At 41.1% G+C, this 24,218-nt stretch overlaps 1 protein-coding gene across 2 annotated transcripts; it reads left to right on the top strand.

Moving 5' to 3' along the window:
• Nucleotides 1–226: 226 nt before the first annotated feature.
• Nucleotides 227–23,902, top strand: ywhae.S (tyrosine 3-monooxygenase/tryptophan 5-monooxygenase activation protein epsilon S homeolog). Of its 2 annotated transcripts, XM_041582990.1 has the most exons (7): nucleotides 227–523; nucleotides 11,135–11,334; nucleotides 15,082–15,188; nucleotides 16,058–16,264; nucleotides 17,347–17,483; nucleotides 18,194–18,235; nucleotides 22,542–23,902. In XM_041582990.1, exons 1-6 carry the CDS (start codon nucleotides 460–462, stop codon nucleotides 18,199–18,201), a joined length of 723 nt encoding a protein of 240 aa, XP_041438924.1. In that variant the 5' UTR covers nucleotides 227–459; the 3' UTR covers nucleotides 18,202–18,235; nucleotides 22,542–23,902.
• The last annotated feature ends 316 nt before the right edge of the window (nucleotides 23,903–24,218 follow it).

Raw genomic sequence — 24,218 nt, 5'->3', positions numbered from 1 at the left:
ACTTTGGCTGGTTTTATAAAGCAGACCTGGCAACCCTGCTTGGCAGTTACTAGAATTGAAAGCTCTCATTGACATTACATGAGTATTACCTCAGTGTGACAAAGCGCGTCTTTTCTATTCCACTACCTCCACCACCACAATAATAAATGAGACAATCGTTCCAGAACTCCCGGACTCCCTTATAAGGTCGGCATGAAGCGTAGACCCTGCCCTTTGATTCCTGACGCAAAATCCATTGGGCTCCGCCCATTTCTGCCGCGCCTGCTGCTGTTGCTAAGGAGCCGTTGCCATAGAGTTGAGCGATTGTCCGCGTGCGCAGGCGGAAGTGCCCGGATTGAGGCTGCCATCTTTCCCGGGCAGAGCCAGAGCGACAGAGAGGTTGAGCCACTGGGAGACGGAGACAGACAATCGGCTTCCATCCGCCCAGTAGATCGCCTTTAATCCCCGCTAGCTACCGCCATGGAAGAGCGAGAGGATCTAGTGTACAGAGCCAAACTGGCAGAGCAGGCCGAGAGATATGACGGTAAGAAGGATCGGTGAATTCCCCCCCTTAGGTCGACGGGCGGAGAGAATGGAGGCGAGACAAAATGGCGGAGGGTCTAGCAAAGGGAGGGGAGGACAAAGGAGACCCTGACAGTACAATAGCAGCCGCTTTTCTGGCGTGACATTCGCGTAGAACTGGCGGCACACTGTGTTACAGGAGCTCCCCGGGGCTGTCTGGTGGCGGTCAAGCGGGAGGGGCTGTGGGAGGAAGGGAGACTGCTTATAAAATGGCGACTGCCGAATAGGGCGAGACTATGGGGGGCGGAGGGCGATTTATGGTGTAGATTGACCCCTTCAGCCTTTTGAGAGAAATAACAGAACCTTAGAATGCGAGGACGCTGTACCCTTGATAAACTAGACATCCCGGCATCCTCTCGCAGCCAGGCTGCACGGGCTGATTGTAGCTGTGGAGCCGCATAGTGCCGTGGGGAAGATACACGGTGTAGGGATATGTGGTGGCTGGTGTGGGGATACACAGTGACTGGTGTAGGGATATATAGTGACTGGTGTAGGGATATATAGTGACTGGTGTAGGGATACACGGTGACTGGTGTAGGGATATATAGTGACTGGTGTAGGGATACACGGTGACTGGTGTAGGGTTATCTGCTTATGGGCGGATCACTGCTGAAGATGGCGGCCGGGGCCGGTAGAACGTCCGCAGTGGTGCAATTTCCTGCAAATCTGGCAAAATCCGCATGTCTGGGCAGCGGGGCAGGGGTTAAGGCATCGCCATGTAAATGTCATGGGGGTGGGATGGCCGTCAGGCAGCAGGGCGGCATTTAGGAGCTGAAAGGAACAAGACTGCCTCATTGTCCCATGGTATCCTGGACCTCTCCATGTTCTGTGTGTGATCAGTAACGAGATCTCTTGGCTTTTACACACACTGCTTACACGATCTGTCCTACGGGCACCCCTCCTCTATTCTACACGGCCCTGCAACCTTCAGCTTCTAAACTACAACTCCCAGCATTCCATAAAAAAGCCAAGCTAGACCTGTGCATAGAACTGGACTAGAACAGAATTTTCTTTATAACATCCCCAGCACCACAGAGCAGCTCTGTCCAAACTCTGCTGGTTTCACTTTGTATTATATAAATGTAGACATATATATATATATTTTTTTAACTGTTCCAGCTTCTTTGTAAGGCGTCCGGGCACTAGAGCTTTCATTGCACATTGGTGCAGAGTGTTATTGTGCAGATCTTTATTGTCATTCCACTGACAGTGATATGGGTGGGGGGAGGCAGGGAGATGCTGAAAGCCATTTTACTGTGCATGTAATATTAGCTGGAAATCGTCCTCTCCGATTGCTTCATTATAACTGGGTCATATTTTCCATCGGGCCTCCAATTTCCATATGAGATTTTATCCGTTTAAACTGTCCCAGAGCTAAATGATATGGTTCTGTCTCTCCATATTATCCAGCCTTTCCTCGGTGAAGCAGTAGGTTGCGCCTTGCTCCACACTCCTCCCTGGGCCTGTGAGCTGTTTGATGCATCCCGGCTCATTCATTCCTGTCAGACCTGTCACTCATCATGTGGAGGGATTTGTAGTTCTGCATCTGGGTGCGTGTCTGTGAAGAGTTGGCAGGTGTAGGTGTGCCCTGTCTCACACAATGGCCTTAGTCCTGACCTGTATGTTCTACTGGATAACCCACATCCTTTGTTAAAATAGTGATATTTTTTTTTATAAAATCAGTATTTAATTTGATTTCTTTCTGCCGCTCTTGATTTTCCTTTACACCCTTTGGGAGACTAAATACATTTTTCTTTACATTTCTGCCACTGTTCATTTTTAGCATTTAGATTTTTACTAAATGAACATACATATTTCAGATAACTTGCCAAGGGGCTGTTTGAGACCTATATTGAAAGCCTTATTGATGGAAGGGGAAATTCACCTCCTCCTCCTTGCATTTATGGAATTCTTGTTTATATGGTTACCTTTGTCTCACTTGTTTACTATATTTGGAATCTTGGGAATGCTGTAGTGTTCTAGAACAGACCCTCTGAAACCTGACCGGGGGTGGGACAACTTATCCAGTTCTCTACATATGTTAATTATTATGTGTATAGGAAAATGTTCTGTGATGCTTGCATATTCACATAAAGGGCATCCTTGATAAGGCATAAGAACAGGTTTCGAGAAGCCCATGTGAAGCCATCAAAATATATATATATATATATATATATATATATATATATATATATATATATATATATATATATATATATATATATATATATATATATATATATATAAATTTTCATAATTGCATACAAAATTTCTCCTTTTAAAACTACAGCTGCCCAATTGCTCCATTGTATATGTTTTTATTTTATTGTAATATTTACTCTGTATTCCTGTATAACTCTTAGCTGCCCCTACAACCATTGCACAGTGCTGACTGCTTATAGTCTTTACGAGTTGCAGGGCGACTTCAGAATACGAAGCGACGCGTGTGCCATGTCGAAGGCGACACTTCATTTTAGCCGGCACAAGACAGAGGTAATGCATTTGGGGAGATTGGTCACCACAAAGATTAGTTGCCAGGCGACTAAATCTCCCCAAATCGCCCAGTGTGACCTTACCCTTAGTGGGAGAAATAACACGGTTTCCCATGACAGTATCCCTTTAAAGATGTGCTGAATCACTGTCTAGATATCTCCAAAACAGTGTTACCTGTATCTGCATTGCTTTTACCGCTGGCAATTTCAGTTATTTCCAACAGAGAAGAATTTTCATGAGATTTGTCCCCTGCACTTGTGCATTTTTATAGCGGGCGACAAATCTCCCCATCAGCCACTGCCTTTAACTTGGTTGCACCTGCCTAATGTTTTACTTTGGAGTATAAAAATCTTTGACCTAAAGGACTGTCTAAAACACCCAAGCACCTTTGGACAACTTTTTTTCTTCTGGCCGGTTTTACTACATTCCATTTTCAGATCAAATTACAGTTCCTGAACTTCCTTTCTAACTTTTCCTGTTGTGAAGTTCTGGCCCCGTCCTCCCCTAGACAAAGGATGTGCACAATGTGGTCCTCGGGGGTGTAGGTTCCTTGCACGTGTGTAACATGAATTCAGGCGTATGTATGTACAACACATGGGGCATGCCCTGACCTGCTTTTTGTCGGTATAGTAGACATCACAGATGAGTAGCGAAAGACTTGTAGTGGAGGTATGGGGCTCCTTTCAAATACAGGATTAGTGCTGTACACCTACACAGTCCTATTAAAACTGAAACTTGTCTCTATCCCTTTAAGAGATTGTAGGGACTGTTCCTGTTATAATTAGCATGCACTTATAAAACACCAGCATGTTCCGCAAATTTATACAATAAAATCATAAAATGTTTTCAGTTTATGCTTCTTTTTGTTCACTGGAGGAATATCCCCTAGATCACCGGAAGTGATTCTATTAGTTTTATATACTGGTTTTTTCTTGTTTATTGGCCACCATAAGACTGTTGATGAAACCGCAGTATAATCTCTTCTACCCTTGTTTGGCAAATAGCTTCCTACTGGGCTAAAATAATTGGCCAACAAGAGGATGAACAAGTTTGCTAACCAAAAGAACCAGTCATCTGTTTAATTTAATAATTAGATTAATAAACTATGCAGTAATCACCTTTTTGCTTTCTTTGAATTCTACATTTCACAGCACAAATGACAGCTTTAATCCCATCACTCAGTGGTAAAGAAATTAATTGGCAGTGATTCGTGTGCCTTTAGACTTGGCTTTATTTAAAGGTGGTGTAACTTTATCAATTTTCATATCTACATAATGTAAACTTCCTAAGGGTAAGGCCAGACGAGATTCGGGGAGATTTTGTCGCCTGGCGACTTATCACCACTTCTTTTGCGCAACTATCTCCCCGAACTGCCTCAGCATCTTTTCCCCATAGGCTACAGCGCAAAATCGCACATGCGGCGATGCGTTTTCAATAGTCGTCCAAAGTTGCCTCAGTGCAACTTTGGGCGACTATTGAAAACGCATCGCTGCGTGTGCATTAGCGCAGGCGATTTTGCGATGTAGCCTATGGGGAAAAGACGCCGAGGCAGTTCAGGGAGATAGTTGCGCAAAAGACGTGGCGATAAGTCGCCAGGCGACAAAATCTCCCCGAATCTCCTCGTCTGGCCTTACCCTTAGTGTTTCTATGAAACCTCCCTCTGCTCAGTCAAAATAGTCTTTTGTTTTAGTTGCACTCACTTTCTGCTTGCAATTACATGTATACAGGCATGAATGCAGAATCCAGACCTGGGGCTTTGGATCTTTATACCTTAAGTCTAATAGAAAATCATGTTCACAATATGCAGGGTTTGCTTCCAATAAGGATTAATTATATCTTGGTTTGTATCATGTACAAGATACTGTTTTATTATTACAGAGAAGAAGGAAATCTTAAACTTTTAAAATATATTTGGATAAAATAAAGTCAATGGGAGGCGGCCTTTCCCTAATTCAGAGCTTTCTTGGATAATGGATCCCATACCCGTACTTAGTACTATGACCTGTGTAATAGTAGTCGTGTTGTATATGCAAAGAAAATAATTGCCCAATGAAAGATATTACTACTTCTAGTGAAATTAACATTTATGTGAACCACACATTGTAATTTCGGTGCAGTAAAATATCCAATTTCAGATTGCAGAGAGTGGTAGTTAGCATATAGTCAGACTGTTTAGTGTCTATGCCATAGAAAAATATTGCTATCAATAGATTTATCTGCAAACTGAGTAGTCTTGTTCACTGTTTGATGGATGGTCTGTGTAAATGTGTGCCCATAGATGTCCCATTAGTCAGCTATGTTTGCCTCCGCCGTGGTATCTGTGTAAGATATTGTTAGCAGGGTCATCAGTCCTATATTTATTTTGTATCACTTGTTACTGTAAATTTAAAGAGCTGTGTGAAGTAGTGGCGAGAGGGTTGAGAAGTTCTCGACCCACACCTGACCCTAACCCGCCCTCTCCCAACCCACATCCGACTCACCGTTCCCCCCTCTCTGTTTATAGGCCCACGCCTGCCCTGCAATAATGTCACAAAAGGGGAGGGGACAGACGCGAAACTATAAATTTAGGTGCCAGAAGCCTGCAATGCTAGGTTGCCTAAAGGTGGCCATATACTATAAGATCTGCTCGTTTGGCAAGGTCACCAAATGAGTAGATCTTAACCTGATATGCCCGCTAACGGCTGGGCGATATCGTATGAATCCGAATGTTCGGCCCTGGGGCCACATGATCGGATTGCAATACTACGAATTGGCTCCAATAGGTCGCAAGACCGCATCAACTAGCCGATGCTGTCCTGAATCGTACAAAAAATCAAACATGACTGATCGATATCTGGCCGATTTTTGGCCTAATATCGATCGGGAGGACCCGTCGGGAGCCCCCACACATGGGCAGATAAGCTGCCGAATCGGTCTAAAGCAGTGGTTCTCAGCCTTCCTAATGCCGCGACCCTTTATTACAGTTCCTCATGTTGTGGTGACCCCCAACCATAAAATTATTTTCGTTGCTACTTCATAACTGTAATTTTGCAGTAGCTGCTCTCTCACATGTGTGACTGGTCTGCATAAGTACATTATGGTGCCAACCCTGTCACATACACCTATATTTGTATGGGGTGTATGTGATGGGGTTGGCGCCATGATGTCATCACGCCGGGTACTCGTCTCTGGGCGCAGAGCTGGGCCAAGGTAGTTTGGCACTCTAGGCAAAGGCTTCAATCAGCGCCCCCCCCCCCATTCTGTAGGACCATTTCCAGTCAAAATATTGCCCCCAATCTGTACCTGTGTCAGCCAGCAGCCAAAATATTGCCCCCAAATCTATCCAGGTGCTAGCAATACCCAAAATATTGCCCCCCCAAGTATGTACCTGTTGTGCCAAGTGGCAGCATATTGCCCCCCAAGTCTTTAACTCTTGTGCCAACAATGCATTGCCCCTTAGTCTGGCAATACCAAAAATATTGCCCCAGATCTGACTATGCCTCTCTGCTCAGTGCTCACTATTCTCCAACAACACCAGGCAGCCAGTTTCAGAACAAAGAATTGCACATTGTCTTCTGGCTGGGCTCTCTTCAATGCGCACACCAGCGTGCCAGGCCAGTACAGCTCTCTATGCAGAGTGATGTCACCATGCGCCGCTTCATACAGCGCATGCGCATCCGGACCACTTCATTGGAGAACTCTTTGCGAACTGGAGGGAGAGAGGCGCAATCAGACCCAGGGCAAAGGGAAAGTAAGAGGGAAGTGGGGAGCAGAGCGGAACTCTGCTGGAGCATGGGAGAACCTTCAAACAAAGAAATTTAAAAATGCACCCCCCCCCTACGACTGTGCCCTATGCAGGTGCCTACTCTGGCGACCCCTGTGAAAGTGTTGTCCGACCCCAAAGGGGTCGCGACCCACAGGTTGAGAACTGCTGGTCTAAAGGACTGATATCGGCAGCTTTAATCTGCCCGTGTGTCGCCACCTTTAGACATTGTGCAGGAGCTAGCCCAAACGTGCCCGACTCACAGGTCCCGCTGGGTTTCAGGTTGTCCCACACATCAGTAGTGTGGAGGTGGCCACAAACAAGCAGATTTGCCTGTCCCTGAAAGATCTGCTCATTAGGCGACATGAGAGAAGCCTGAACTGAAGGAAGGTTAAGGTCTGTAAGATTACTAGAAGCAGAACAATAAAAAATGCAGCATTTTCTAAAAAAACACAACCAGCCTGTTCCTGGTGTAAGGAGGGACACTGCCGAGTGGTGATGAGCTTTACCCTGCCCCTTGCTCTTGTGCTGAGATTGCTTCTATATGAGGCTTTGTCATTTACACACTGACTCCTGCTATGCACCCACAGAACAACCACTGCTGCTCCTCTCTACCAATAGGATTGGAGCCCGTGCCTAAGTTACTGAAAGGACTGAATGTATCAATTGACTGCTGCCTTTTTTTTTTTTTTTTTTTTTAAGCCTTGGCCAAGTGCTTTTCTTCAGCTTGTGAGCAGTGTAATTAGCTGAGTGTTTTGCAGCTCCACCAGTGATTGCAGCTGTACCAGTGAGTGTCAGCAGAAGTGCTTGATAGGGGGTGGGAAGGAAGCTGAGCTCCTTATTTATACTGCTCACTTACATGGGCTCGGGTTCCATCCCTATCCCTACAGCTGATCCACTGTGCCTGGCGCAGCTTATCCCCACAAGCCTTCCTGGCTCCTCAGCAGCAGGGATGTCACTAGTCACCTGCCTGTAGCCAGTCCTGCATTTGCAGTGTGTGAAATCTGCTCCTTTTAAAAAATGTATTATATGTTTTAATGAAGTTCTTTCTAATCTGTAAATAGATCAGACCTACATACCACCAGTTAAATAATATAGGAACAGATCTGCTATAAGGACATTAGCAGTGCCTGGGTTATACTAGTAACAGGGTTGGGCATGATACAACACAGGTGGTGCAGGTTCTTGAATTCCTGGTAAGATGTTTAGCCTACAGCATTAGACTAAAGGCACGTGCATTTTCTCTGCCTCTGGATTTCAGCCAGTGGTGAAGCTCCTCCCACTGACCAATGGAAACCACTCTTACTTTTAAATTGTGTACTAGAGCAGTACTATTAGTAATAGCATTGTCTTGGTTTTTCTCACACGGCTAAAGTATGCAGACTGGAGAAATACCACTGTCCCCTCAGCCTAAAGGTGTTTGCTAAATTGCTTAGCATTCTAGACAAAAGCTTGGGCTATATGTTTGCCTGGATTGCCTTTGTAAACTTCCTATTTTTACTGCTAATCTTATCTATTCAGCTCTTCTGTACTGCACATCTGCACCCTTGTCTTGACCCACGCAGTTTCATATCTCTGGGTGACTTTCCCTATGAGCTCTGATGTCATTACTCCACAGTGACTCTGCCCAGTTTAAAGGGATACTGTCATGGGAAAAAATGTTTTTCAAAATGAATCATTTAATAGTGCTGCTCCAGCAGAATTCTGCACTGAAATCCATTTTTCAAAAGAGCAAACAGATTTTTTTATATTCAATTTTGAAATCTGACATGGGGCTAGACATTTTGTCAATTTCCCAGCTGCCCCTGGTCATGTGACTTGTGCCTGCACTTTAGGAGAGAAATGCTTTCTGGCAGGCTGCTGTTTTTCCTTCTCAATGTAACTGAATGTGTCTCAGTGGGACATGGGTTTTTACTATTGAGTGTTGTTCTTAGATCTACCAGGCAGCTGTTCTCTTTTTTTAGGGAGCTGCTATCTGGTTACCTTCCCATTGTTCTTTTGTTTGGCTGCCGGGGGGGGGGAAAGGAAGGGGGGTGATATCACTCCAACTTGCAGTACAGCAGTAAAGAGTGATTGAAGTTTATCAGAGCACAAGTCACATGACTTGGGGCAGCTGGGAAATTGACAATATGTCTAGCCCCATGTCAGATTTCAAAATTGAATATAAAAAAAATCAGTTTGCTCTTTTGAGAAATGGATTTCAGTGCAGAATTCTGCTGGAGAAGCACTATTAACTGATTCATTTTGAAAAAAAAAATTTTTTCCCCATGACAGTATCCCTTTAAGTTCAAATATCGTGTTTAGTCCTCAGCATATACACAAAGCTGTACAATAAGGGTAAAAGCATTATAAAGATGGAAAAAGACATTTGTTAGCAGAATGCATTTAGATGACCTCCAGACAACCATGTTTTTGCATAATGAACATAATACATTTCTTATTTTTCAGATTTGTAGATATTAATTGTTTATACTTGCAAATGTTACTGCTGTTGAAATTTGTATCCATTTTCGGCTTCTGACTCTTGAAGCAGCAGGATCCAGCTGATTAATAGACTTAAGGTGGCCATACACAGAGAGATCCGCTGTGGATCTCTCCCGGATATGCCTCATTGAAGTGGCCGATATCGGGCTGATCCAGTCGTGGGCCCCAGGAGAGGAAAGGAGGCCAAACGGGTGGTCGGATCGCAGGACCGCATCAACGAAAAGATCTGGCCACGCTACCAACAGATTTTTTTAACCTGCCCAATCGGCATCTGGCCGACTTTAGGCCAGATATCGATCAGGGAATCCCATCGGATGGCCCCACACGCGGGCCAATAAGCTGCTGACACGGTCTGTCCGCAGCTTTTGTCGGCCAATGTATGGGGGCCTTTAAAAAATAAAAACTGCCAGTTACATTTTCTTTCAAGATCCACAGAGCAGGAAATGTTAAACATATACTGCTTTTAATAGTAACTGACGCTGTTGAAAATATGTAATTTGTATATTGGAAAGTTGGTTAGAAAACCGTATAATGGGTGGTGATTCCTTTTTCTTTCACTTAAAGGGGTTGTTCACCTTCAAACACTTTTTTCCAGTTGGTTTCAGACTGTTCACCAGAAATAAGTACTTTTTCCAGTTTTCCTATTTTCTATTTGTCATGTTTTTCTAATACTGAAGTGTAAAGTTTCATTTTTCACCTTCTAAAGCAGCTGGCAGGAGGGGTCACTGACTCTGTAATTGATCTAAATTGATACATTTAGTTGATACATTTGTTATCTTTGCCCTGCTGATCTCTGGGTTTCATTATTTGATACAATAGTTGCGAATGTTCCGCAGATACTGCTGAGAAATGTATCAACTAAATTGAGTCAATTTTAACAGTTCAGATGCTTCCTTGATCACTGAGCTGCCAGACTGAAACATTAGAGACTCAAACATTAAACGTACATTTTTGGAAAACTGTAAAAAATGGAAAGCGATTGAAAAGTGTTTCTGGTGAATAATCTGAAAAAAAAAGTGCTTGGAAGGTGAACAACCCATTTAATAAGACTAGAGAACTTTCCTCATTGACTTCTATTAAAAGTGCCCACAGGCAAATGAATGCAAGACTCTTACCTGTAATAGTGAATACCTGTTGGTTCAGTAGAACCAGTTTTTATAAAGATTACAAATATTTTACGCTTACTTCAAATACCCATAGCTGTGATATTATTGTGATCAGAAAAGCATTGCAGTCTTTGAGATTTAGAGGCTAAACTCCCCATAGACGCAACGATTCTTCTTGCTGAACAACCGATTTTAGCGAAGTCCGACCAATCCTTCGAAATTATCGTGCGGTTAGTGGGATTCGAACGATCATACATCTTATGATTTTTAGGCCGAGATCTGTCAGGAAATTGATCGGCCAGGTCAAAAAATCTTTGTCGGCCCCAGTGCAATCTATCTATGATTGCAGGGCCAAGCAGGCAGCTCCCCTTTGTTTTCCTGGCAAATTGGTCTTTTTAGTTGATGGTAAATTCGTACGATCGCTCCGAGAAAATCGTGGTCTCACGATGAGGATCGGATCTTTGAAAAATCTCAACATCTATGGCCAGCTTTAGATGCATTGAGGTTGGCATTAAAGGATGTGTGATTTGTAACTTCTTTTAATTTGTGCTCTCTGTCCCGGGGGGGGGGCTGTTTTGGAACAAATATTTACAAATTGATTGAGCTTTGTCTGTTCTATTTTTTATTATTTTTCATTGCTCAGTCTTATGCTGATTTATTTAATTGAAATACTTGTGGAAGATGTAAAAATTCATACAAATAGTCCTGTTGAATACACTAATTCGCATGAATTTCTATTTTTTTTTAGAAATGGTGGAATCTATGAAGAAAGTTGCAGGAATGGATGTGGAATTGACAGTAGAAGAAAGAAACTTGCTCTCTGTTGCATATAAGAATGTGATTGGAGCCAGGAGAGCGTCATGGAGAATAATCAGCAGCATTGAACAGAAAGAGGAGAACAAAGGGGGAGAAGATAAACTCAAAATGATAAGGGAATATCGACAAATGGTGAGACTGCCCTCTACAAGCCACACAAGCTTTTTATATAGGGCACCATTATGTAGGGTGCACAACAGTCAACTTTGCCTAAGGGTCAGGGCAGATTCGGGAGATTAGTCGCCCGGCAACAAATCTCCTCTTCTTCAGGGCGACTTATCTCCCCGAACTGCCTCCCAGCTGGCTAGAATGCAAATTGCCGGCGGGATGGCACTCGGAGCGTTTTGTTTTCCGAAGTTTCCAAGTCAGGCAACTTCAGAAAACGAATCGCTCCGAGTGCCACCCCGCCGCTGATTTACATTTTAGCTGGTGGGTAGGCAGTTCGGGGAGATTAGTCACCCTGAAGAAGAGATTTGTCGCTGGATGACTAATCTCCCTGAATCTGCCTGTGTGCCCTGACCCTAAATGTGACTAAAAAAAAATAGCAGAGACATATTTTCTGGTCAATAAATAAAACCATTAGTACTACAAACGGGCCACTACCCATGGTTCCCCTTGTTGGAAAGCTTTCTTTCTTTTTTTCTTTCTTTCTTTTATATTGCTGGGTAGTAGTCTATTTTTATCATTATGATCAGAAGAGGAACAGAGATTGAGGGATAAGGAAACTTGGCACGGCTATAGCCCCTTAAGTTGGCCACAGACGCAAAGATCCGATTGTTACGAATCAACGTACGATCGGACTTCCCCCATCTCCCGACCTGCCACTAACCATTCAGATCAAATAAAGTAGAAAAGAACAGATCAGCCGATGTTCTGCCCCTGACAGCAATCGGACGAAAGTTATGTACGACTAAAGCTAGTGACAGTCTCCCTCTGAAAATCGTACGATCAGCAATACATGCAGAGATATTACCTGCAGCCGACAGAAATCTTTTAACCTGTCCGATCGACCAAACGACTGATCTTCGCGGGACGAAAAATGTCAGGTTTCTTCACACACAGTCTGAAAATTGTACGAATCCTCGATTTCTACGATCAGATCTTTGCGTCTATGGCCACCTTAAGAGGCACAATATAACCCTTGTTCATTAATCCAATAAATAGGAATTGTGCTTAACATGCCTTTTGTCTCACTTGCTGTTTTCTGTACATTGAACTCGCGCTACACAAGGGAGTATGCTGCTGCTTTAAGTTAGTCAGACATTGCAAAGACCATTTGCTGGTTTGTGTTTCTGCATGCACCATTGTGTGCTTTACTCCATTATATTTTTGTATTAATTCCCCTAATAAAGATTACCATGTCAGCAAGAAAAAAAAAAATATATTACAAATTCTTTCCCGCCAGCATTACACTCAAAAGTGTATCCTCCATAATGCAAAGCTACTCTTGCCTTTATGTCCCAGCATGAGGGTTGTTAAATGCTCCATCACACTAACATTTTAAGGAAATGCCTTACACCTGGAGGCACATTATCAGGGGTCGTATTTCGTATTCATGCGAGCTTGTTAAAAGCCCGATAAACTCCCATGAACTAGACATTCGACCAATCGAAATTTATTATAAAAGCTGAATTTTTTAAACTCTGGTGAATAGGTTCGACCCTAAAACTCTAATTGAATTTTATTTTGACTCGAATGTCAGGAAGGCTGCAAACAACTCGAAATTGATCCCTGGGCGTCTCCCATTGACTTAATTAGCAATTATGAAACTTTTAGGTGGTGAATAGTCGAATTTAAGTTCTTAAAGGGCCAGAGTATGATGAATCTCGAAAGTCTAATTTGATTTTTTTGAAAAACTCGAATTAAATTTGAATATCTCCCTAGTCAAGTTTGACAGTTTTGACCATAAAAAACTCAAATTTTCATAAGCTGCAGCAACGAAACAGTTAGGTTTGCCCACAAGTACAGAGTGGCTTGTGGTAATTGGCAGCTCTACTATGTGTGGTAATAATGTGTATAATGTCAATACACATCGGTGCTACTGAGGCTTCTTGTCACATCATTACAATAAAGTTGATTTTCACAATAAGTGTTCTGCTGAATGATATCTATAGGCTATGGATTTCCATTGGTACAGACAACCGCTTTGAAAATGTATTTTGCCCTCCTCGCTTTTTATATAAAACGGTACAATTGCTTGATTTAGCACCTGCAACATTTAGGTCATGCAATAAGTAGCGCTACAGTCATCATGCAGACACATACATGGCTTTCTCTCTAAAAAGGATGGTTTTAGGATCTTGGTACCTGGTAGTTCTCAGGCACCTTTCCAAAATGTCACCAAACTTTGTCTTCTAAAAAGCCTTAAAGGGATCCTGTCATCGGAAAACATGTTTTTTTGTTTTTTTTTTTTGTTTTTTTTTCAAAATGCATCAGTTAATAGTGCTACTCCAGCAGAATTCTGCACTGAAATCCATTTCTCAAAAGAGCAAACAGATTTTTTTTTATTCAATTTTGAAATCTGACATGGGGCTAGACATTTTGTCAATTTCCCAGCTGCCCCCAGTCATGTGACTTGTGCTGCACTTTAGGAGAGAAATGCTTTCTGGCAGGCTGCTGTTTTTCCTTCTCAATGTAACTGAATGTGTCTCAGTGGGACATGGGTCTTTACTATTGAGTGTTGTTCTTAGATCTACCAGGCAGCTGTTATCTTATGTTAGGGAGCTGTTATCTGGTTACCTTCCCATTGTTCTTTTGTTTGGCTGCTGGGGGGAAAAGGGAGGGGGTGATATCACTCCAATTTGCAGTACAGCAGTAAAGAGTGATTGAAGTTTATCAGAGCACAAGTCACATGACTTGGGGCAGCTGGGAAAATGACAATATGTCTAGCCCCATGTCAGATTTCAAAACTGAATATAAAAAAATGTTTGCTCTTTTGAGAAATGGATTTCAGTGCAGAATTTTGCTGGAGCAGCACTATTAACTGATTCATTTTGAAGAAAAAAAAAATCCCCATGACAGTATCCCTTTAAACTATTGACTAAACCTAATTGATTTTTTTGTTTGTTTTTCTTTTCTTTTCATTGTGTATTTATTAAATTTTAAACAGATATATACACACATTGAATTGAAGTGGTATGGGACCTGTTATCCAGAATGCCCGGGATCTGGGGTTTTTCTGCATAATAGATCTTTGTCTTAAGTCTACTAGAAAATCATGTAAACATTAAATAAACCCAATAGACTGGTTTTGCTTCCAATGAGGATTAATTATATCTTAGTTGGGATCAAGTTCAAGCTACTGTTTTATTATTACAGAGAAAAAGGAAATCATTTTTAAAAATTTGTATTTAATTATAATGGAGTCTATGGGAGACAGCCTTTCCGTAATTCGGAGCTTTCTAGATTATTGGTTTCCGCATATCAGATGCCATACCTGTACTGGATATGGAGCCATTAGGGATGCACCGAATGCACTATTTTGAATTCGGCCGAATACCCAACTGATTCAGAATCCTAATTAGCATATGCAAATTAGGGGTGGGAATGCAACAAAAAATTATTTCCTTGTTTTGTGACAAAAGTCAACCGATTTCCCTTCCTGCCCCTAATTTGCATATGCTAATTCATATTCCGTTTGGCTGGGCAGAAGAATTCGGCCGAATCCTGGATTCGGTGCATCCCTAGAGCCGATACAAAGTACTGTTTTTATTATGAAATTACTTTTGCATTTAAAAATTTGAATTATTTGCTGAAAATGTAGAGAGAGTGGGTTTTCTGGATAAGGGATCCCATACATGAATTTGCAGGTGCCTAGGCATCACTTTTCAGTAATGACTTTCCTGAAGAAAGGTTTTGAGATGTCGTATTTTGTTTCAGGTTGAGACTGAGTTGAAATCTATCTGTAATGACATTCTGGATGTACTGGACAAGCACCTCATTCCAGCTGCAAGCAGTGGAGAGTCCAAGGTTTTTTACTATAAAATGTAAGTACCAGCAACAGATACTTTCCTAACTGAATTGTTTTGAAATGTAACTTTAAGTGTGAAATATTAAAGCAAAACAATTTGGTGGGGCTTCTTATATTCATGGTTTAGTCTGTCCTTACTCTTTGAATGTAGCATGTAAAGTATGACCGTGTAATTAGTTATCCAGCCACTGAGATCAGATTCATCCTAGGCTTTAGTGTAAGTGCAGTAGTTCAGAAGCATTTGTACTTATGACTATTTAGGCAGATCTAGAGAGCCATTGATTGTTGTCTTGGCTCTGTAATTCACCTTCACTTCTCCTATACCCATCCCTTCTATGGGGTATATTTATCAAAGAGTGAAGTAAGAGTTCGCCACAGTCTGCTAGTGAAATTCCGCCTCTCTCCATTCGTTTCTATTGGATTTTTAAAGCCGTATTTATCAAAAAATTAACTTTAATCACCCATTGATAAATACTCTTTTAAAAATCCCATAGAAATGAATGGAGAGTGGCTGAATTTCACTCTAGAGGACTGCGGTGATCTCAAACTTCACTCTTTGATAAATATACCCCATAGTCTTTTATAGTGAGTTGCCTTTTGCACAAATTTTAACCGCTAATTTAGACGAAACACAAGTGTCTGGAAAATAAAGAAAAAAGCGTTGCAGCCTTACCATAAAATCTAAGTAATAAAGATAATAATATGGGATCAAGACACCAGAAAGTTCCCTATGAACAGACAAGAAACTGGTTACAAGCATTCAGTATTAACCAAAGCCATCCGCTTCATGGTATATTTGTTTGCTGAACAGGATGTTGTGTCATGATAATAATAATAATATGTGCCAATGCATAGTTTCACCTGTTCTGCTTTATCCTTCCACAGGAAAGGCGACTACCACCGATATCTGGCAGAGTTTGCTCAAGGCAATGACAGAAAGGAGGCTGCAGAGAACAGCTTGGTGGCTTACAAAGCTGCAAGTGATATCGCAATGACAGAACTTCCTCCAACACATCCAATTCGTTTAGGTCTTGCACTTAATTTCTCTGTGTTCTACTATGAAATTCTAAATTCCCCTGACCGTGCCTGCAGGTGAGTGTTACCGTAAACCTGCAAAGGGTAATCTTTAATTATTACTCTAACCTGTGCCTACAGTTGTAGTATGTTGGGTGTGAGGATTATGAGATGCACATGTCAGACTTGTCAACCTCCTCTAGATCTTTTGTCACAATTACTAAAAATATAGAGCAGAAGCAACTGGGAAAGAAGGTGATATTGCCACACAAAGTGCTTTTTTTGTATGAAGCTTGTACACTATGAGCAATAGTAAAGTGCTACAAATACATTCTACCTTAAGAGGAAGGGAGAGTAATATTTAGTGAGGGATCTGGGGTGCTGGTCAAATGATGCTGCCTGGACCACCCACAGTTGAGCTTAGTCTTCTGTCCATTGGTCAAGTCACTCCCAATTTCAGCCGCACACCCTGTCTGTTGCTGAGCTAACTTATTGGTGGTTAGAATCACTTCAGGTCAGTAGCTATTGTGTTCCTTGTTGCTCAAAAAGATGAAAAGGCGGCAGTCCGGTGAGATACAGAATTTGGTTTGATAAAAATCACCTATTGTGTTCCTTGTACATGTATGAGATCTGTTATCCAGAATGCTCAGGACCTGGGGTTTTCTAGATAATCTTTCTGTAATTTGGATCTTCATACCTTTATGTCTACTAGAAAATCACATACACATTAAATAAACCCAATAGCTTGGGTTCGCTTCCACTAGCATTATATGCTAGTTTGGATCAAGTACACGTTCTTGTCTTATTAAATAATAAGGAAATCATTAAAAAGGGGTCTTATACTATGGAGTCTATGGGAGCTTGCCTTTAGTAATTCGGAGCTTTCTGGATAACTGGTTTCCGGGTAACAGTGTACAGGTAATGGATCAATCGGGTTGGGGCATCTAGGATAGAACCTGCTCAGTAGTAGTTGTGGAGAGTTTCTCAGCATTGTCATCTGTTTTGGAAAAAAAAAAGCTTTTCTAGACAGATGGATTAGGAACTTCCAGACGTATAATGATCAGAACTTTTTTTTTTTTTTTTTTTGCCTTTATTTCATGATTGTTTTCCTGCAATAAGAACGACGTCTTGCTGAAACCAACACTACTTTTGTTTTATAGGTTGGCAAAAGCAGCATTTGATGACGCCATTGCAGAACTGGACACACTGAGTGAAGAAAGTTACAAAGACTCCACACTTATCATGCAATTGTTACGTGATAATCTGACACTATGGACTTCAGATATGCAAGGTGACGGTATGTACCATTAGTCTGTTTTATGTCCAATCACTTCACAATCCTGATTTTAGTCTTTGTTACATATTATGCCACAACAGTGACCCCTTTCTCATAAGTTCAGGTGAAAGAGCACTTGTTTGTGGTACCTCCCAGAAGCAGTTTTGAAGTAACAGCATAGGCTTTTATACACCATTCAGAGGCTTTTCTTACCAGGCTTTGCTGGCAACTCGTCTGCCCTTTTGTAGTTTTAATAAAGTATCACTATTCAAACACGCACTGACTTTTGCAGGTGTCATGTTTGGCTTCTTATAAACAATTTAGTGTGCTTTATACTTGATTTACTGTTCTCCATTGTAATTCCTATGAGGTTTTAGTTCTGAAAAATTTGAAACTGTGTTTATTACTTGGGAAACTGCTCAGCATAGCCCTTAGCAAATTACTGGATTGCAGTTCTAGACCCTGTCCCAGAATAGTGTTCTTGCAGAAGTGTAGTGTTGTACAAAACCATTGGGCAATGCAGCCAGTCACATCTGCAGCTAAAACAACCAGATATTTATCTTGCTATCCATGTCCAGAAAATGTAATCCAGACGTATAAATTATATCCCACGGTTGCTGTATATAATGAGGATTCTGGAAGTTTTATTCCTAAATCAATTAGTTTTTATTTTTGTTCATGCCATAACGTCACTTTCACCCTTCATGTTCCCCCCCCCCTTTTCTGTGTAGATTCTTAAAAGGAAACCCACGTTCATTTCCTAAATATTTGTTGTAAGTTAATCCAACTGCATCAAGAAGCTGCCTTGTTTTCCACTGTAACCGCTGCATTTGACATTGAGCTTTGTGTGCGTCTGCCCAGCCAAAAATGGCAGCAATATTGAATAATTTAGGGGGAATACAATTTGCCGGTCCACACAGGGCAACCAAAGCTCCCAGGGCCTTGCCACAGTTCCAAAAGCACCACTAAAAATTTAGCCAAAAACAATATCCCAGAAGCTATATAATTAAAAAAATATCTTAAGTTGACATAGTAAAAAATGGTACATACGGACCCCTCTTGAGTGGATTATTGGAGGGTCAGTATGTACCATTTTCTACCATGTTAACTTAATTAAGATATTTTTTGAATTTTATATTTAGTAGCTTCTGGGATATTGTTTTAGGCTAAACATGGCATCTTGTCATCTGCTAGTGGTGAAGTCTTAACCCTTTCACTGGTTTTGTTCATCTTGTTCCACTCCTTTGCTCTTGTTCAGTGAGCACATAAAGGGTTAAATTGCTGCACTAGATTTTGGCTGGATGGTTGCAAATAATTCTGTTAGGCATGACTCCCATCAGTTTTCTATTTGTTTTATTTTTTATTTATTTTTTTTAGTTGAAGGGCCTTGCATGCTGAAACCTTTGTGTTTGTTTATCATGGTTTCTTTCCTCAAGTATCTTCCATGGAACAATCCTTGTACATAGACCCTGCAAGTCATAGTTTTGTTTTTCTATTTATTTCTAGAAGTTCTGACTTTTTTTTTTTTTTTTTAATCGGTCCTGTCAAAAATAGGGGTTAAAGGGGTGGTTCACCATTAAGGTAACTTTTATTATGTTATAGAACGAAAGGTTTGTTCACGTTTGCGTTAACTTTTAGTATGACGTAGAGAGTGATATTCTGAGACAATTTGCAATCGGTTTTCATATTTTATTATTTGTGGTTTTTATTCAGCAGCTCTGTTTGGAATTGCAACCATGCATTGATTTGAATAAGAGACTGGAATATAAATAGGAAAGGTCTGAATAGAAAGGCAAGCAATAAAAAGTAGCATTACAGTTGTAGCCTTACAGAACATTTGTTTTTAGATGGGGTCAGTGACCCCCCCCCCCCATTTGAAAGAAGAAAAAAGTCAGAAGAAGTAGGCAAATATTTCAACTATAAATAATGAAGACCAATTGAAAAGTTGCTTAGAATTGGCCATTCTATAACCTACTAAAAGTTAACCCAAAGGTGAATCTTTCTCTTTATGATAGGGAGGTACCAGTAGTCGGTCATCCGTGATTGGTGCCATTTTTAAACACTTGTTATCACATTGGCCTTGATGTAAAACTCAACAGTCTATTGGCTTATTTATCAGATCCCTCCTCCCTAATGTTCATTTATTTTCTCAGATCATAGAGAAATGTAAGAGCAGAGTAGACAAAATACATATTAGTTTGCTGTGTTTCTGTATGTGTAGCATTTGTGCCTAATCCTTTCTCTGCCCTGGGTCTTACACTTCAATTTCTATTCCTAATTTGTTTGCTGTAATGTGTGTGTAATTAACAAAGCTCATTTCTCTGGAAACTAACAGTAGCCGGCCGTGCATGGAGATCTTTATGGGTGTGTGAACTTGTAATTGTGTTTATACAAGCGTGTGTGCCTGCAATAAAGAATTCATGATGCCTGCCAGCGGCTGCTTTATATTCTGTGGGAACAGTTGTTACATGTAAAGAGGGAAAAGCCTCTATACCAGCAAAGCTCAGCTACTGCCCCACATATAATAATCCTGATCTAATAAACAAGGGCAAGTCGATGAAGTGAAGACCAAGGGGTGACTGAGATCTCTGAAGATTCTGCCACTGACCTGCTTACAAATAAAATGAGCTATTGTACACTGAGTAGTCACAAGGTTCCTGTTTGTATGTAAGATATAGTGTTATTATGTATTCTGCTGAATAGTTCTGCTATAGACATAGAATAAGAAACATTGTGCTCCCCCCCAGTCCCTCCATACCATTAGCCCCTGTCAGCTGATGGGAGACAAGTGAGGGATCAGTGAAACACCTGCACTAATGACGTGTCCTACTCGCTGCCCAAACTCTCACACTGCTATGTCTCACACTGATACTATCCACTTGTATGAGCTGGGCACATTATTACAAAGGGTATCGAGGGAACAATTTAGCAGCAGTTCAGGTTTGATGGTGATTTTTAGCAGTGCTATTAATTATTGAATTAAAAAAAATATATTGTACAAGTAGTTCGGGCATAATGTGTGTGTGTGTGTATATAGTGAATAAAGTACCCCCTCTTGTAAATTATAAGGATATTATAAGTTACCGAGGAGTTTCATGACCATATAAAAACACGAGGCCGAAGGCCGAGTGTTTTTATACAGGTCATGGAACTCCAAGGTAACTTCTAATATCCTCATATTTTACAACTGGGGGTACTTTATTTATTATAATACACAAGTTTTAGTGAGTCATGTGACAGAAATGACATCAGAACTCACCGTTTATAACTGATGACATCAGAACTCACCGTTTATAAGGATATAATTTACAGGATATTCATGGCTTTTGTGTATTATATAGTGGATAATGTACCCCCTACTGTAATTTATAAAGATATTATGTTACTGAGGAGTTATGTGACTTTTATACTGGTCACATAACTCTGAGGTGACTTCTAATATCTTTATAAATTTCAGTAGGGGGTACATTATGCATTATAATCTACATTTTATGTAAAATATCGGGGGAGGGGTCAGCGTCCAATTGTGGTCGCCAGGGTCCAAATCGGGCGCACCGGCGTTCAATTTGAAAGTGTTCTGACGTCAGAAAGTGCCATTTGAAAGCATATAATTTACAGTCTGGTCCCATAGGGAAATGACCAGACTGTAGATTATATAGTGAATAAAGTACCCCTCTTGTAAAATATAAGGATATTATAAGTTACCGAGGAGTTTCATGACCATATAAAAACACGAGGCCGAAGGCAGAGTGTTTGTATACAGGTCATGGAACTCCGAGGTAACTTCTAATATCCTCATATTTTACAACTGGGGGTACTTTATAATAATACACACATTTCAGTGAGACGTGACAAATGACATCAGAAGTCACCATTTATAACTGATGACATCAGTACATTGTTTTGTGCTTCTGTACCAGCCCAAGGCAACCACAGCCCTTTAGCAGTAAAGATCTGTATCTCCAAAGATGCCCCAGTAGCTCCCCATCTACTTTTCTGCTGATTCACTGTACATACTCTGTGCTGCTGTCACTTACTGAGCTCAGGGACCCACTCACAATATACAATACACATAGAATAGAAATGTCACAATATAAGGCTGATTAGTAATTAATACAGATAATTATTACATGGCAGCACAGAAACCAGTGCAATTAGCATCAGAATTTAATAATCAGCCTTGTAGCATCATCTTATATTACAGACCAACCTCATTTTCTGCTTGATAATTAGTGACGACCCCTAAGCTTAGCTTCTCAACAGCTGCTCAGAGACCACTGAGCATGTGAGTGTCGCAGACACTTTCCAAGATGGTGACCCCTGTGACAAGTTTGAAGTCCTGGATCATTGCTGCTATTGACAAGCTGAAACTTTAGGCTGGTGCAATAAGTTCAGTATATAAAATATGGCATTTTTAGCCACATTAATTTTTAGGGTTTAGTTCTCTTTTAAATACACACTCTACATAAGTACACCAGCAATGTGGCGGCCACTTTGTCACAAGTATGTAGTTGGCTTTTTTAAAACAAAGGTGATACCTATAGATCATTTTTTGTTGATAGTTCTTCTTGTATTGTTACTTAAGTCGGCTTGTAACGGACTACTGCTGCACAAACATGGCAGCCCCCTTATAGAGGGACATGGGGGTAGGAAAGGTAATGTAAAAGCATCAGGCAAATACTTTCATGGCAAATTTATAAATAGCATTCCAAGACAGTGGGGCTCATTTTTCAACACTGGGCAAATTTGCCCACGGGCACTAACCCATGGCAACCAATCCGATAGCTGCATTAATTTTTCTACTTGCAGCTGGCTTGAAAAAGCTAATCACTGATTGGTTGCCATAGGTAACTGCCCATGGGCAAATTTGCCCAGTCTTGATAAATGAGCCCCGATGTTCTGATGTAAAAAGCAAAAAAGGTTAATTTCTGGTGTCTACCACCTATATCAATTATTTTAATTGTTCCTTGTGATTGAGTAGAATTGGGCCAAAAAAATAAAAATCTTGTCATGTTTTTGTATTTTTCTATAGCCTTGAGCTTTCCATGTTGTGTGCTAATGAACTCTTTCCTGTTTCAGGTGAAGATCAGAATAAAGAAGCACTGCAGGACGTGGAAGATGAAAATCAGTGAGACATTAAAGCCAACAAGAGACCCTCTCTAACCAACTGCCCCTTCCCTCCAAAATAAAAATCCCGTCTCACTCTGAGGACCTCCAAAATTTGACTTTTCCGCTGGTTCTCAGGATTAGGTTCCTGCCCAGTTGGGTGTATGATTTTTACACAGTTTAAGCAAGGCAAGAGTGAATGACTGTGGGTTTTGCTGCTGCTGCTGCGCCAGCCATTTTAGCTTGTATAAGACACTAACAGGACTGCATTAGGGATTGTCTCCAGGCCATCCAGCACTGTTACCTTTTAGAAACACGTAGAACGAGCAAACGTTACTCCTTAGGGCAGACCAGAGTCGATCGCACTGTACAACTTGTGTGGTGGCTTTTTTTTTTTTTTTTTTTTTTTTTTTATAAATGTCTGAACTTCATAATATTGTTTCAAATGTGGTTAGAGCTTGACGTTGCCGATTGCTTCCGAATGTCCTCGTAGTGGTTTTGCCGTTAGTGTTTTCGAAACTGTGCAAAAAAAAAAAATGTGGCTGAAAAACTCTGGCGCTGGTAACAGTCAACAATCCGGGTTAATTCATTCTTGCCTCCTTTTTACTCTCCCTCCTCAGAGCAGGTTAGCGTTGGAGCCGGTGTTGAATAGCCTGCATGCGTGTTGACATTTTCTTTTCCTTTTTTCTCTTCTCCCCTCCCCGCCCTTCTTTCTCTCGCTCAAGCCTCTCTTTCGTTCAGTATGTGTAACTTGAAGCTAATTTGTACTACTGGATATCTGACTGGAGCCACAGATCCACAATCTGTAATTGTTCTTACTGAAACACAGCATGGAATTAACATTAAACTTAAATAAACAAACCTAAATTAAAAAATGCCAAATATTACTGTTACTTGATGGCTTGCTGTCTGTGTTACAATATTGTATGGATAGTCTAACGTAGCCTTACGGACCAGCGTTCTGTCCTCTAACTCCCCCCCGTATCACCGTACTCTAACACCCTCTCACCACATTCACTAGCCGGTAACATTTCTTCTCAGATCAGCACTGCTTCTCAAGATACAAATACTCTGCGTGTTTGTGTTCATACTCGGATAAACGTACTAATGTGATGCGTATGCAGCTTGTTTTATAGGTATTTAATATTTTCCTGAGGATTTGCCAAACCATGTTATTTTTATTTTAGACTTTTTTGATTGTTGGAGGGATATACTAGCTTCATTAGATTTTTTTTTTTTTTTAAGTCCCTGAATGGTGTAGTCTTATCAGATTTCAGGAAAATTGCCACCCAAGTGTAATTGGCTTCCTTGAATAAAAGCATCCATAAAGTAAACCTATACTTTTTATTTTCTTTTGTCAGAAAACCATTGGGTCATTGTCTTTTCGCATGAACAGACGCTAAATCGATTGGTGTGATGTGTATGGTAGAGTCCTGCAGGAGGGTGGGTACCCGGAAAAAACTGCGGTACCCTGCGGGTTGCGAGTATAGACGTGGGTCTTCTAAATAGCGATTTTTACTCCCTTTTTCTGATCACGTCTACTTCCGATGATGTCACTTCCAGTTTACAATGACAGCACTTCCTGATTTACTCCTTTTTTTCTGACCATGCCTACTTCTGTTGATGTCACTTCCGGTTTACAATGGCGGC

This window comes from Xenopus laevis, chromosome 2S (assembly GCF_017654675.1).
Source record: "Xenopus laevis strain J_2021 chromosome 2S, Xenopus_laevis_v10.1, whole genome shotgun sequence".
In the NCBI taxonomy this organism is placed as follows: Eukaryota; Metazoa; Chordata; class Amphibia; order Anura; family Pipidae; genus Xenopus; species Xenopus laevis.
The sequence above is the reverse complement of the archived record's forward strand: the minus strand, read 5'-3'. Positions and strand labels throughout refer to the sequence as shown.